The sequence below is a fragment of the Rosa rugosa genome, chromosome 7, assembly GCF_958449725.1.
Source record: "Rosa rugosa chromosome 7, drRosRugo1.1, whole genome shotgun sequence".
Lineage (NCBI taxonomy): Eukaryota > Viridiplantae > Streptophyta > Magnoliopsida > Rosales > Rosaceae > Rosa > Rosa rugosa.
In genome coordinates, this window is record NC_084826.1 from 2901378 (window position 1) to 2916866 (window position 15489).

At 39.3% G+C, this 15489-nt stretch overlaps 1 protein-coding gene and 1 long non-coding RNA gene across 2 annotated transcripts; one reads left to right on the forward strand and one right to left on the reverse strand.

Moving 5' to 3' along the window:
• Positions 1-199: 199 nt before the first annotated feature.
• On the forward strand, positions 200-10120 carry LOC133723462 (uncharacterized). The gene is made up of 5 exons (XR_009853052.1): positions 200-1482; positions 2036-2110; positions 3041-8387; positions 8941-9015; positions 9946-10120. It is a non-coding gene; the product is annotated as an uncharacterized LOC133723462 (long non-coding RNA).
• A 1865-nt stretch (positions 10121-11985) lies between these two features.
• On the reverse strand, positions 11986-15250 carry LOC133722473 (uncharacterized). The gene is made up of 6 exons (XM_062149365.1): positions 14801-15250; positions 14171-14273; positions 13698-13753; positions 13388-13549; positions 12357-12473; positions 11986-12267 (listed from the first exon to the last, which is right to left on the reverse strand). The coding sequence occupies exons 1-6, from the start codon at positions 15170-15172 to the stop codon at positions 12175-12177; spliced, it is 903 nt and encodes a 300-aa protein (XP_062005349.1). The 5' UTR covers positions 15173-15250; the 3' UTR covers positions 11986-12174.
• Positions 15251-15489: the final 239 nt, after the last annotated feature.

A 15489-nucleotide genomic window follows, 5' to 3' on the forward strand; every position in this document is an offset into this window, starting at 1 on the left:
GAGATCAAGGAGTTGACTCCGAGCAAGTTCAAAGCAGATGTAGCCATGGAAGTTGGTTGGAGTATTTCGGTCGGAGGAGGGTGAAAAGAGAGAGATATTGTGGTACTGGGTTTTGTAGTTTATTAGGGTTTCTAACCCTTGTGGCTTCTGACCCTTCATTAGGGTTTTGTCTTCTTTTCTTCTTCCTTTTCTTGTAATACCCGAAAAATTCAAATTAACGTCCGATGTCATTTTGGAAATGATTTCGTAGGCGTGGGCACGAATACGAAGCTTGAAGGAGTTGTGGAATTAGTTCGAACGATTTTATTTCGAAAACGAACGTTATTTAGGGGGTCTTAAAAAGTGACTTCTTATACGTACAGAATTTGGGAAAACTTTCTTCATGAAAGTTGTAGAGCTCGTCGATACGATCTCGTGCGTATGTTGAACGCAATATTCGGAGTTTGTATGAATAAGTTATGAATATTTGAAAATCGGGATTTTTTTTCTATAAATATGGAGAATTTCTGGAATTTTTCTTAAATCCCAAAATTTCCTATTCTTTCTATTTTCTCCCCCGGTTTTCTCTCTTCTCTCTCCTCTCCCCCGACCTTTTTCTCTTCTTTCTGGGCGTTCTTCCTCTGCCAGCAGCGCCACCGTCCGGCCACCTCAAGCCGCTCTCGAGGTGTCCACGGCTTCGCCTCGACGTCGTCTAGCTACTGGACGTGACCACTTTCCCCGGAACGGCCTCAAATCCGGCAAACCGGAGCTGCAAGGTTTGAGCCAAAAACAGTCAACGCCGGTTTTCTCCTAATTCCGGCCACCAAAACTCACGATCCTTAGCTCCCTGAACTCACCTCAACATGCTGATCATCATCCTAGAAGGATCGCACCTGGAGTGACCGGATTCACGTTCGTCGGAGCTCGGCCGGCTTTAATTCGAAAACCACCTTCGAATCTGATTTTCTCGAGTTATAGACCACCTTTTCTTGTGATTCTTGGCCTGGTGAGTTCACCTTGAGATTATTAACAACTCTCAAGAAGGGATCGAGGCCTGAGGTTGAAGTTTTTACGTCGGAATTCAAGCTCGCCGGATTCTGGAAAATTTCCGACCACGAAGACTTTCGATCAAGATATCGCGAGCTGTAGTGCATCGTTTTGATTGATTCTTTTTCCAGTGGGTTCCCCTTGATGTTGTTAACAACTCTCTAGAAGGCATCGAGGCCTGAAATTGAATCTTTGACGTCGAAATCGAGCCTTGCCGGATTCTGCAAAATTCTGGAATTTTTCCGACCACCGAAGCTTTCGATCGGTATATCTCGAGCTACAGACCATATTTTTCTGTGATTCTTGAACCAGTGAGTTCTTCTTGAGTTTCTTAACAACTCTTCAGAAGGAATCGAAGCCTTAAATTGACGTTTTTACGTCGAATTGGAGCTCGCCGTTTTCTGCAGTTTCTCGCCGGTTTCTGGAAAAATTCCGGCCACCTTCATACTGTTCAAGGTAATTTTCGACCCCTTCCGGTCATTTTCAGACTTCGTGCTAGTTATGAAAGTTGTTAAGCATGATGAGAGGAAGAAGAGCAGCCCGGCCCCGACACCATTGGTGGTGGTCGGCGGCGGCTCTGCCACTAACTCCGGCGGCCCTTTCCGGCCACCTCCGGGGATCAAAAATATGGTTTCTGTACATTTTCAGATTCTATATTTCAATACGATCATTTCGATATATTATACGCAATTTTTGGATATCGTATGATTAAGTTATGAATTTTTAAGTTTAGATCGATTTCGATCGTTAGATTTGTGATCTGTGAAGTTAGGACCGTCAGATGGACTTGTAGTTTTGATATGATGATCTTATGACTGTCCCAGTGGCTTTGTGTGGTCATGGGCGAAGATCCGACCGTTGGATCTTCGTATAAATGCAAAACAGTGATTAGGAAGGCGATCCGTGAGGATCCGACCGTTGGATCATCATTTAATTTCAATCCGACCGTTGGATTGTCGTTTGATTATGTTTTTGAGTTATTGGCTAAGTTAAGGTCATGTTTGATTAGGTGATTGACGGTTTGAGTTGGCGGACGATTGTGAATCGTATTTTGAGCTGTTAAGAAGACGCAGCGGGATTAGAGGTGAGTAAACCTCACGTGGTTCATATTACGAACCGAATAAATTTAATTACCTTATTTTGTCGTAATTGCGTGAAAATATTGATGAAATAAATATTTGTTTTAAAATCATATGGACTTGATCAACTACGGTCCATGGGTAAGTAAAATGATTTTTACTATACAAATGAATTTCTCGGTTTTATTGCATGTGAACTATAGTTGGTATTAGTGATTATCCCTGAGCGGATAATTACGTATATATATATTTACGTGATTATATGTGAATGGTGTGACATTGAAGAGTGTGGAATTGGGATGATTAAATTATTATGAATTGACATGTGACTTACCATATTTATATGTGATGAACATGATTGATGAGTTCTTGTTAATATTCATGATTTACATTGGAGGATGTATAGAGTTAGAGAATGTAGGGTTCTGAGGATGAGGTGTCCGAAGTTCGACGGTTAAGGATAACCGGAGTGTTTGTGTACTGAGGACGGGGATGTCCAAGGTGCGACGGTTTATTATTAACCGAAGTTGTGTGCTGAGGACGGGGATGTCCAAAGCGCGACGGTTTATTATTAACCGAAGTATATGGTGCTGAGGATGGGGATGTCCAAAGCGCGACGGTTATAGTGTTAACCGAAGTATTTTTGCCGTTGCTTGACCCTAGGCCAAGGTGTCAGAGGTAACGAGGCAGTTAGAGCTCTAACGTGTTATGGGATGGGACCAAAGTGGTGATAGTGTTGTGTGATAGGACCAAAGTGGTGATATTGAATTGGTTGACGTTTGCGTCGTGGATGTTGAGATTGTTGGTTGTGTTGTTGAGTTATAAGAATTGTAATTTAAAATCAACAGTTCTTTCTTGTTTACTCATACTGGCTGTAAAAAGCTTACCGGGTTTTGTGTTGTTGCAACTCCCGGTACACTATTCAAATTGTGTAGCGGGTAATCCTACAGGTCAGGAGAACCAGGACGGTGATCGGGCTGCTTAGAGTAGTGTTATGTGAATTACAACATTATATTGTGAGGTTTGTTATGCTCATTTAGAGCTTTACGATTTTACTTTGTAAGAGTGAATTGTAATAATTAACTCGAGGTTTTTCGAGTTTTGTGTTGAGTGGCGAGTGGTGTGTTTGTTTCTGAGAAAAAAAAAAAAATTCAGAACGTTATTTGTATTAATTGTTTATTCATGTTTCGGATTTGAATTTATTATTCAAAATTCGGGGCGTGACAGTTTGGTATCAGAGCGTAAGGTGCATATTTGGTGATGTGTCAATACTTTCCGAGTGATGGCCCGTCTGCAGCGGATCCCCATCGTGTGCTCTTCGGTATTGGCTAAGTCATTGGGTATGCGTGAGTGTTGGGAGTTGTTTAGGCCGCTAGGTCGTTTTAGGAACGTGAATACCTTCCCTGTAGTATTGACTTGGCTAATATGGACTTGTATTTGACTCATGCCATGTTTTAAGTGCTATACGTGTATTAGCCAAGCATACTATACTTCTTAGGTGATGGATATTCGAAAGGGGTAGTACATTGAACCTTAAAGTTGTTTTGGAAGTTCGTATTAGAATGAGTTCAGTTGCCGCGAGTTATAATCTTTAAGGAATGGAAACCTTCGGATTTAACTCTGTTGAGTCAGTGAGAATTGTTTTATGGAAATGAGGTTCTTTTGATTGTTGAAGTGTTTGGTTGAAGGCATGGTGTGGACCTATGCACGTACCTAGTGTGGATACGAGTATTAATGGATAGAAAGTTTGCCTTCTTAAGTTGGACGTACATATGTTTTTGGATGAGATGTACATGTCAAATAATAGATATCTTGTTTTGTAACGAGATGTCTTAGTGGGGTTTTGGTAATTGGCATGGGTGATGTGTTTAAAGTGGCTTTGAGGTAACTATACTAATCTTGTGTGAGATTGAGTTATTAGTATAAATTGAGAATATATGAGCAGTTGGAATGAGAATTGATCTCACTAACTCAAGATGATAGGAGTGTGAGAGATTATGGGGTAGAATTCTCAAGACTATATTGATTTTTGAGTGTAGTGATGTAATTTGGGAGATACTTAGGTTACCTATAAGGAGGGTAGTAGAGTTTATTATCGATGTGAGGAAAAGTATGGTACCTGTAGCAATAGCATCTATGGTGTGTGCTGGAGATTCTAAGAAAAGAAAAGTTGTATGCAAAGCTTGGGAAGTGTTTAGCTTTATTATTCCTTGATTTTAGCTAGACCTTTGTGTGACTTGATTTACAGTTGCGTTTTGAGAGTGATTATTGGGGATATATCTCTATGATAGATTTTGTGTATGGTTTGACATATGGAAAAATTTATACGACCTTGTGATAGGGTTGATTGTGAAGAGACATTGTGTCGACATATGAGCTGAGGTGATAATGTTGTTTTGCAACCCTAGGGGTGCTAGTGTTGTATTATCAATGCATTGGAACAGATGTTGTGAGAATAGGATTTTGAACGGGGGTATAGTTAGGGTGAGATATTAGGTGCTTTACCAGTATTGATTGGTGAATCAAGATATGTCTTACGTAAGGTTGGAGACTAATCTAGAAAACTTCAAGGAATTACTAGAAGTACGAGTGCAGCAGAGCTGGCTAATTTTTAAAGAGCAATGGGTGACCAAGGTTCGATTCTTGGTGGCGTTGTTGGTTGTTTTTAAAGAAAAGACTACCACATACATTCAGTCTTATTACAAGTCAAAAGCAAAATAAAGTTATTGTACAACGAAAGTTAAAATGCAGAAAAAGAAATACAATAACTAAAAGATGAATTGTTTTTACTTCTTCCCCTTTGATTGGGAAAGCTCAGCAATCTCCTCCCTGAGTTTGGTGACTTGATCATCGACCTCTTCACTGTCCTGCGAGTCACTACTGGTTGAGTCAAGATCTTCCCAAGGAACATGAGGAGCGGTGCGCGGACGAGTGGCAGCCCTTTTGCTGGTTTCAGCCGCAGGAGGAGGGTCCTTGTGGAGTGACGCAACAACTTCCTTGCAAGGAAACCCAGGAGGATGACACTGCATGTTATTGACCTCCTGAGCAAGCTTGTTCATTGCGGTGTGGCAACGGATCAAAGAGAGGTTCATGTCAGTGATGTAATCGATCATACATGTGACTCGCCAATCCGTCACCATAATACCATCACGGAGGGAGGAACGCAGTGCATCAATTGAGTCTGACAAGCTTTCCAGGGTGGCCACAGGCCGAGGAGCACGAGCAGCTAGGGAGGAAGAGGACTCGCTGGGATATAGTCTGGGAGAACGACGAGGCAGAGGAGGGGGACTGCGGCTACGCTCACGTATAGGACGATGGTCTCCAGGACGAGTGAGGCCAGCGCAAGCGGCCGCTTGACGACCCTCTTCTTCTAAAGAGAGAACACAGCGTTGATTGACGCTCATGCGAGCGGTAATCTTGGTTCGAACCATGATGAAGGAGAAGGAATTTGAAACTGCACGCTTAGACAAAACCGAGTAAAATCTGGAGGAGATAAAAGGAGGTTTATATAGAGCACAAGATAGGGTTGAGAAAATGTGAGAATGGAAGAAGAGATTTGAGTTATCGGATGGAAGAAGAGAATTGAGAGAGGATGGCTAAAACTCTGGGGAAATTTTCTTTTCTTTGGTGTGAATAGTCTCATTCCCCGAATGCACCTATTTATAGAACAAGGTGAGCAGATCTCCACCGTTGGATGGACGATCTCAGAGATTCAAACTACGCGTTGGATTAAAGTCGCCCAAAAACACGGAAAAGTTGTGGGCGCGTGGAGAGCGTGTAGGGGGACCGAGCGAATCTCGAGACGCTGTGGCAGACAGCTTTCGCCGAAAGGGATCTGCTTTCCGTAAATCACGAAAGCGACGTGTCGTGGCACGTGGAATGTACCGACAGTTTGTTTTTATTCTATCGCTTATGATAGAATAAATAAAAGGAGTTGCATGGAGAATAACGAGTGCAGCTGGTGCTCTAGTGGTTGAAGAGCAAAGCTCTTGTACAAGAGGTCAGAGGTTCGAACCTTGCCTCTCCCGTTATTTTATTTATGTCGCTTATGACATAATAAATATAACACGTGAGCATATATTAATGAAGGCAGCTCTTGCTTCAGTGGTTGGGAGCAAAACCTTCGTGTTCGAGGTCGGGAGTTCGAACCTTACCTCTTACAAATATTTTTGGATCTCGTATATGCTTGATATACGGACGTATATACGGTATGTACGGCATACATACGTATATACGGTCTGTACGGTATGCATACGTATATACGGTCTGTACGGTATACATACTTATATACGGTATGTACAATTTCATACCGTAGCCGAGCTGGAAGTTGGTAGGCCCAAATAGTAAGCCCAAATAGTAAGCCCAATTGTTCGGCCCGATTGGTAAGCCCAAATGTTAAGCCCAATTGTTCGGCCCGAATGGTAGGCCCAAATGTTAAACCCAAATTGGTTCGGGCCGGTTCGAAATGTGGATGGTTCGGTTTCTTCGGCCCAATTGGCCAGCCCTAATGCTTAGCCCAAGGATTGAGCAAGCCCAAGTCATCATCACTGGGTAACATATTTTATTGGCATGCTTTTGGGGACGAATTGTTTTGAGTGATGCATCTCTATTGTTGTGTAGAATGGTGCATGCTTGAGTTTTACTATAGAGACTTACCGTGATGCTAATTGAGTAGCGAAACACTTTGTGGGAGTGTTTACTGTGCTTGTATGCCAGTACAAAGTGTTGATCTATGTGAGGATCTATGAGATGATCCATGTGACGATTTTGTGTATGTGATGTGGAGTGTTGTTGAGCAGTTGTTGTGTGAGTTTACGTTTGTGATGAAAGGATTTAGTGGCCATAGGAATGTATTTTTATACAAAGAGCTGAGGCTCTGTAGATTACTACAGATTTGGAAAAGATGGAGATTCTATGGTTAGGTCAACCTTAATCGAGAGGAATTGACTTGCGCTTAAATTTCGGGACGAAATTTCTTTAAGGAGGGTAGATTGTAATACCCGAAAAATTCAAATTAACGTCCGATGTCATTTTGGAAATGATTTCGTAGGCGTGGGCACGAATACGAAGCTTGAAGGAGTTGTGGAATTAGTTCGAACGATTTTATTTCGAAAACGAACGTTATTTAGGGGGTCTTAAAAAGTGACTTCTTATACGTACAGAATTTGGGAAAACTTTCTTCATGAAAGTTGTAGAGCTCGTCGATACGATCTCGTGCGTATGTTGAACGCAATATTCGGAGTTTGTATGAATAAGTTATGAATATTTGAAAATCGGGATTTTTTTTCTATAAATATGGAGAATTTCTGGAATTTTTCTTAAATCCCAAAATTTCCTATTCTTTCTATTTTCTCCCCCGGTTTTCTCTCTTCTCTCTCCTCTCCCCCGACCTTTTTCTCTTCTTTCTGGGCGTTCTTCCTCTGCCAGCAGCGCCACCGTCCGGCCACCTCAAGCCGCTCTCGAGGTGTCCACGGCTTCGCCTCGACGTCGTCTAGCTACTGGACGTGACCACTTTCCCCGGAACGGCCTCAAATCCGGCAAACCGGAGCTGCAAGGTTTGAGCCAAAAACAGTCAACGCCGGTTTTCTCCTAATTCCGGCCACCAAAACTCACGATCCTTAGCTCCCTGAACTCACCTCAACATGCTGATCATCATCCTAGAAGGATCGCACCTGGAGTGACCGGATTCACGTTCGTCGGAGCTCGGCCGGCTTTAATTCGAAAACCACCTTCGAATCTGATTTTCTCGAGTTATAGACCACCTTTTCTTGTGATTCTTGGCCTGGTGAGTTCACCTTGAGATTATTAACAACTCTCAAGAAGGGATCGAGGCCTGAGGTTGAAGTTTTTACGTCGGAATTCAAGCTCGCCGGATTCTGGAAAATTTCCGACCACGAAGACTTTCGATCAAGATATCGCGAGCTGTAGTGCATCGTTTTGATTGATTCTTTTTCCAGTGGGTTCCCCTTGATGTTGTTAACAACTCTCTAGAAGGCATCGAGGCCTGAAATTGAATCTTTGACGTCGAAATCGAGCCTTGCCGGATTCTGCAAAATTCTGGAATTTTTCCGACCACCGAAGCTTTCGATCGGTATATCTCGAGCTACAGACCATATTTTTCTGTGATTCTTGAACCAGTGAGTTCTTCTTGAGTTTCTTAACAACTCTTCAGAAGGAATCGAAGCCTTAAATTGACGTTTTTACGTCGAATTGGAGCTCGCCGTTTTCTGCAGTTTCTCGCCGGTTTCTGGAAAAATTCCGGCCACCTTCATACTGTTCAAGGTAATTTTCGACCCCTTCCGGTCATTTTCAGACTTCGTGCTAGTTATGAAAGTTGTTAAGCATGATGAGAGGAAGAAGAGCAGCCCGGCCCCGACACCATTGGTGGTGGTCGGCGGCGGCTCTGCCACTAACTCCGGCGGCCCTTTCCGGCCACCTCCGGGGATCAAAAATATGGTTTCTGTACATTTTCAGATTCTATATTTCAATACGATCATTTCGATATATTATACGCAATTTTTGGATATCGTATGATTAAGTTATGAATTTTTAAGTTTAGATCGATTTCGATCGTTAGATTTGTGATCTGTGAAGTTAGGACCGTCAGATGGACTTGTAGTTTTGATATGATGATCTTATGACTGTCCCAGTGGCTTTGTGTGGTCATGGGCGAAGATCCGACCGTTGGATCTTCGTATAAATGCAAAACAGTGATTAGGAAGGCGATCCGTGAGGATCCGACCGTTGGATCATCATTTAATTTCAATCCGACCGTTGGATTGTCGTTTGATTATGTTTTTGAGTTATTGGCTAAGTTAAGGTCATGTTTGATTAGGTGATTGACGGTTTGAGTTGGCGGACGATTGTGAATCGTATTTTGAGCTGTTAAGAAGACGCAGCGGGATTAGAGGTGAGTAAACCTCACGTGGTTCATATTACGAACCGAATAAATTTAATTACCTTATTTTGTCGTAATTGCGTGAAAATATTGATGAAATAAATATTTGTTTTAAAATCATATGGACTTGATCAACTACGGTCCATGGGTAAGTAAAATGATTTTTACTATACAAATGAATTTCTCGGTTTTATTGCATGTGAACTATAGTTGGTATTAGTGATTATCCCTGAGCGGATAATTACGTATATATATATTTACGTGATTATATGTGAATGGTGTGACATTGAAGAGTGTGGAATTGGGATGATTAAATTATTATGAATTGACATGTGACTTACCATATTTATATGTGATGAACATGATTGATGAGTTCTTGTTAATATTCATGATTTACATTGGAGGATGTATAGAGTTAGAGAATGTAGGGTTCTGAGGATGAGGTGTCCGAAGTTCGACGGTTAAGGATAACCGGAGTGTTTGTGTACTGAGGACGGGGATGTCCAAGGTGCGACGGTTTATTATTAACCGAAGTTGTGTGCTGAGGACGGGGATGTCCAAAGCGCGACGGTTTATTATTAACCGAAGTATATGGTGCTGAGGATGGGGATGTCCAAAGCGCGACGGTTATAGTGTTAACCGAAGTATTTTTGCCGTTGCTTGACCCTAGGCCAAGGTGTCAGAGGTAACGAGGCAGTTAGAGCTCTAACGTGTTATGGGATGGGACCAAAGTGGTGATAGTGTTGTGTGATAGGACCAAAGTGGTGATATTGAATTGGTTGACGTTTGCGTCGTGGATGTTGAGATTGTTGGTTGTGTTGTTGAGTTATAAGAATTGTAATTTAAAATCAACAGTTCTTTCTTGTTTACTCATACTGGCTGTAAAAAGCTTACCGGGTTTTGTGTTGTTGCAACTCCCGGTACACTATTCAAATTGTGTAGCGGGTAATCCTACAGGTCAGGAGAACCAGGACGGTGATCGGGCTGCTTAGAGTAGTGTTATGTGAATTACAACATTATATTGTGAGGTTTGTTATGCTCATTTAGAGCTTTACGATTTTACTTTGTAAGAGTGAATTGTAATAATTAACTCGAGGTTTTTCGAGTTTTGTGTTGAGTGGCGAGTGGTGTGTTTGTTTCTGAGAAAAAAAAAAAAATTCAGAACGTTATTTGTATTAATTGTTTATTCATGTTTCGGATTTGAATTTATTATTCAAAATTCGGGGCGTGACATTTCTGGTCAACCCCGACTAAATAGAGGGAAAAAAAAAAAGGATTAATTTCAGTTTACCCCCCTGAGGTTTGGGGGTGTCATCATTTCACCCCCAAACTCTCAATTTCACTTTTTTACCCCCTGAACTTTCCAATTTCAATCAGTCGTGTCCAATTTCTCATATTCCGTCCAAATTGGACTTTAACTCAGACTTTTGAGGGGTAAAATAGTCATTTCAAGACAAAAAAATAAAAAAAAATAAAAAAATTCGTTTTTTTTTTTATTTTATTTTTTTTATTTTTTTATTTTGTCTTAAACCTATACACCACAAGTTATAATAGGTTTATAAAAATAAAAAAATACTCTAGGTGGTTAAAAGCCGCTCGCTGGTCTACGATATTTGTGATATATCTCCGATAAAGTGAAGAATTTTAGGATATATCCCCAATAAAGTGAAGAAATATCTGTAAAAAAATAATTTTACACTTTATCTGTAAATAAATATCTGTATGTCCCCAATAAAGTGAAGAAATATCTGTGTAAAATCATTTTTGGTCTACGATATTTGTGATATATCTCTGATAAAGTGAAGAATTTTAGGATATATCCCCAATAAAGTGAAGAAATATCTATAAAAAATAATTTTACACTTTATCTGTAAATAAATATCTGTAAAAAATGATTTTAAACAGATATTTCTTCACTTTATTGGGGATATACAGATATTTACTTACAGATAAAGTGTAAAATCATTTTTTACAGACATTTCTTCACTTTATTGGGGATATATCCTAAAATTCTTCACTTTATTGGAGATATATCACAAATATCGTAGACCAAAAATGATTTTACACAGATATTTCTTCACTTTATTGGGGACATACAGATATTTATTTACAGATAAAGTGTAAAATTATTTTTTACAGATATTTCTTCACTTTATTGGGGATATATCCTAAAATTCTTCACTTTATTGGAGATATATAACAAATATCGTAGACCAGCGAGCGGCTTTTAACCACCTAGAATATTTTTTTTATTTTTATAAACCTATTATAACTTGTGGTGTATAGGTTGAAGAAACAAAAAAAAAAACGATTTTTTTATTTTTTAGTCTTGAAATGACCATTTTACCCCTCAAAAGTCAGAGTTAAAGTCCAATTTGGACGGAATATGAGAAATTTGACACGACTGATTGAAATTGGAAAGTTAAGGGGGTAAAAAAGTGAAATTGAGAGTTTGGGGGGTGAAATGATGACACCCCCAAACCTCAGGGGGGTAAACTGTAATTAATCCAAAAAAAAATGTCGGCCCAGGTAAACAACCTGAACCCCTGGCCTAGCTATCCACTTACAACTATCAACCCGAGGGTGTTTTTGATATTTCGTTTTTGATAGTCCTTCTAGGACTCTTCTTGAAGAGAAAAAAATGAAAATTTTCTCATGGAAATGGAAATATCGAATGGTATGAAATCTGTGTAAAGAATAGCGGAAATATCGTATGATTACTTGCGTTCTGTTTATAGTTGCAGCCCATACTCTACTCATTACTGCTGAGAATCATCTTAACGGCGTTGTAACTCGAGCTGAATCCAACCCTTGACACCAAAGTTAACCTCCATGCCGTAAATGAATGCACTTTCACTAAAAGGTTCTCTATACAAAGAACTAATGTTGAAGGTAACTTTCGGTCTTGGCTAGGTAACCTTTTCCCTTTTGATTTTGCACTGGACATTTCATAACCTCAAAACCACAGTACGTGTCAATATGAGAAATAGAATGTATTAGCAAGAACTTCAAGTTTAATATTCATTATCCAAATACTGTAGCTTTCCTTCTTGTAAATTGACTATGTAAAACTATACAGTAAATGTAGAAACGACTTAGCTCTATATATGCATAGATTACCAATTCTTAAACCCTACTAACTGTGTATGTACATCATATATATATCCTCTTTCAAAATTCTTTCAGAAGGGGGTAATCTTTAAGTAGTTCTTGCTCCGACAAAGTACCATTTTCTTGTTGAGGAGTCCATAACACTCGTACTGCCTGGACGGAAAAGATAAAGTAAATGTACATTAACAAGCACATATCAAACGAGAATTTATAATTTACTGAAGTAATAAATTTATCCTTACTAATAAGTCACGTGAGGGAATGGATCTGAGATTTTGCAAGGCTTCGTTCAAGTCACTATTATCATTGATGGTCGGAAATTTGTGCATTAATCCTTTCACACCCACGAGAACGGTAACCTAGTCATTAAATTGAATTAAAAAAAAAACTAAGAGCTTATACATTGTCTTTCATATATTGTACCAAATCAGATTAACTGTAAAAGCTTCACAATGTAAGAGCTTCATACATCAACACTAGGGATGACAAAAATCCCCAGCGGGGCGGAGCTCCATTGGATACCCGCCCCTAATGGGGGGAGAATTCGGGGACAAATGGGGAATGGGGATGGGGATCCCCAATCCCCTCTATCTAAGATTGGGGATGGGGCGGGGATGGTATTGTGATCCCCATCCCCAAACCCGCCCCAATAATATATACATATATTTAACTTATATATTTTAATTTATTTTTTATAATATAAATCACAAATATTTACATTTACTACTTTACTTTAATGGCTACACTTTTACTTTAATGGTGTTTTGACTTTTGCACTCAACTCACTGAATTATGATTAAGAATTTAATAATATTTTAAATTTATTTGTTGTAGATTTTGATTTTAAAAAAGGCAATATGAGAAAAAATTATTTTATTTATTAAATTTTTATTGGGGATTTTGGGCGGGTTTGGAGGCTTAGTCCCCAATGGGGATGAGGATGGGGAATCCCCAATATATTTTTATTGAGGATTGGGGCGGGGATGGGGGTAGAAAATGACCCCAGGGATGGGGATGGTATTGTGATCCCCATCCCCAACCCGCCCCATTGCCATCCCTAATCTTTCATAATACATTTTCCAAAACATATAAACTAAGGAAAACAAGATTTACATAACTTCAAAGATGTACTGCAAATACCAATAAGATATCCCTAGCCTCAAGGATTAAATCAAATACAAAACATACCTGTTTAATCCAAACGGAAGCAAGGATTACTTATAAACTAGGAAATGCATTTTGAAAGTAACAGTTCATCTCAAGTTGAACTTACCACTATATATTGATTTTGCAATCCCTTAGGTATCTTTGTTGTACTTTTCCTTTTTATGTTGTTCACATTAACAAGTGTCTCTTCGTCAAATTTAGCCCTCTCTTCCAATGAAACTTGATTGAAGCATTTTTGTGCATCCTTCACACTTTCTTTGGGAGCCACCTAAAAGCATGTGAGAAGTTATAAGTCCCAGTCTAAAATTTCTAATCTAAAGCACTTTAGAAGTTATATTCCTTTGCTTTTTCTGTATTCGTTTATCACTTTAGAAGATCAACCAAGTACTACTTCAGGGGGATGATTTTGAACTTACAGAAGAATAGCCTGAGATACAATGATGAGGATGGCGAAGCAAAGCTGCTGTTGCCTCTGCAACCAAAGGAAGAAGAAAAACTCTAAAAACATCAGAAATTTAAAACAGTTATGGAATATCAAAGATCAGTTCCATGTCAAAGTTTGCTCATAGCACCTCACCACCTCTGTCTCACCATCTTAAGAAAAACTTCAATTATAATGGAAATTAAAGGTACTTTTAGGGTTCCGAATGTCAATAAACATAATAACATATGGTAATAATATGTTGAACTACGAAGACTACAATATCTATCATAACCTATCAACCTAGCTGTCTACCCAGTAATGAATAATAAGTTCTTTCAAAGTTAAACAACTTCCACTGTTGAAAATTTACTCTTTCAAACAAAAATATGTTCAACTGTGGCATCATGAAACTACCATTTTCTCCATTCACCAACTTAGAAAAGAATAACTGATTATAAGGTTTACCTGTCAAAACACGGCTCAAATCCTTGCGAGTAGACGTATCTGCAGTTTCAGCTATCTGATCAAGATCCTTTTGGAGTGTTCGCGCTGTGCTCAACAGACCAACCTGAGAAGATGTGATAGAGAGATGGTGAAAATTAAGAGTAAAACTTGTCCAGTGAAAAGTAAAATCCTACGTACCAGAGTCTATATATGAAGTGCATCACCGATTACCCGATTAACATCAAGAAGGCCCACTCGTAGAACATATCTATCTAACTTTTAGGTCGTCACAAATCGACTTGTGTGGGGTTTGGTACCGTATTACATATACTTTACAAGAGATGCTAACTTACAAATTCGATTATATTAGACCTCGCCAATGAGTATGTCGTACTGCACTCATTGCAGGAACAATAACCCTAGGTTGCGTTTAAATCATAGAAAGTTAAACATTTATGTTCTAATTCTTATTGTAAAGCCAAAGTTATCCTAAACACAAAACCTTACATTCCCTAAACCCTAAAACTATCAAAGAAGTAATTGTTCTTTCTCATACACGTCCTAAACCCTAAAAAACTAAATCTAAAAGTAAAAAATTAGATAAACGATAATCAATCAGAAACTCAAACGACAGAGTCAATTGAAACATACCTGAATCTTGACAACAGTGGCAGTAGATCTTGATGAACATGTAAATGCCAACACCACAATTGCCCCCATAATCAACAAACAAAAAACTGCCTGACCTTTACGCTCTTCGGGCGAATTCGTTTTCGAAGGACTTGATGATGGGTGCGACCATGAATCCAAATCCGAATCGGAATCGGAATCGGAATCCGACCAAGAATCTCCGCCGACCGATCCACCTGAGGCTGCCAATGCTGGATTCAAATGATACATCAACAAAAAACACAACAGTATGGCTGCCATTGTGAGTCTCCTAAACACCCTGAGAGGTTTTAAAAATCTTATAGGCGATAACCTCAAGTATGTTCCTTGGATAAAAAGTTGACCGAGAGCCATGTTCGGATTTCACGTCAGTGTCTTTCTCGGAGGACAAGAAGAAATGAGGTGGTGATTATTGTGGTGTTGCTACGAGCATCGCAGCTGTTATTTATTTGGGGACGTAATTCCTAGAGTGTTAGAGCATCAAGAGGTTTCCTATACATAACTTTTGAAAATTATACTTAACCCCTATTTTAAGGTATCTCTATTTCATTTCCTATTCTTATAAGAAAATGTGTATAAAATAAATATATCGACAAAATTTCGTATGACATCTACTGCCTACACAAAAAAGAACAGAAATTAAACATACGTTAAGCACATATCTTAAAGGA

Coding starts and splice junctions, on each gene's coding strand:
- LOC133722473 (XM_062149365.1), bottom strand. CDS start 15,172: ATGGCTCTCGGTCAACTTTTTATCCAAGGAACATACTTGAGGTTATCG. Junction 14,274..14,800: donor CCACTGTTGTCAAGATTCAG/GTATGTTTCAAT, acceptor ACATCTTCTCAG/GTTGGTCTGTTGAGCACAGC. Junction 13,550..13,697: donor GTATCTCAGGCTATTCTTCT/GTAAGTTCAAAA, acceptor ACATGCTTTTAG/GTGGCTCCCAAAGAAAGTGT.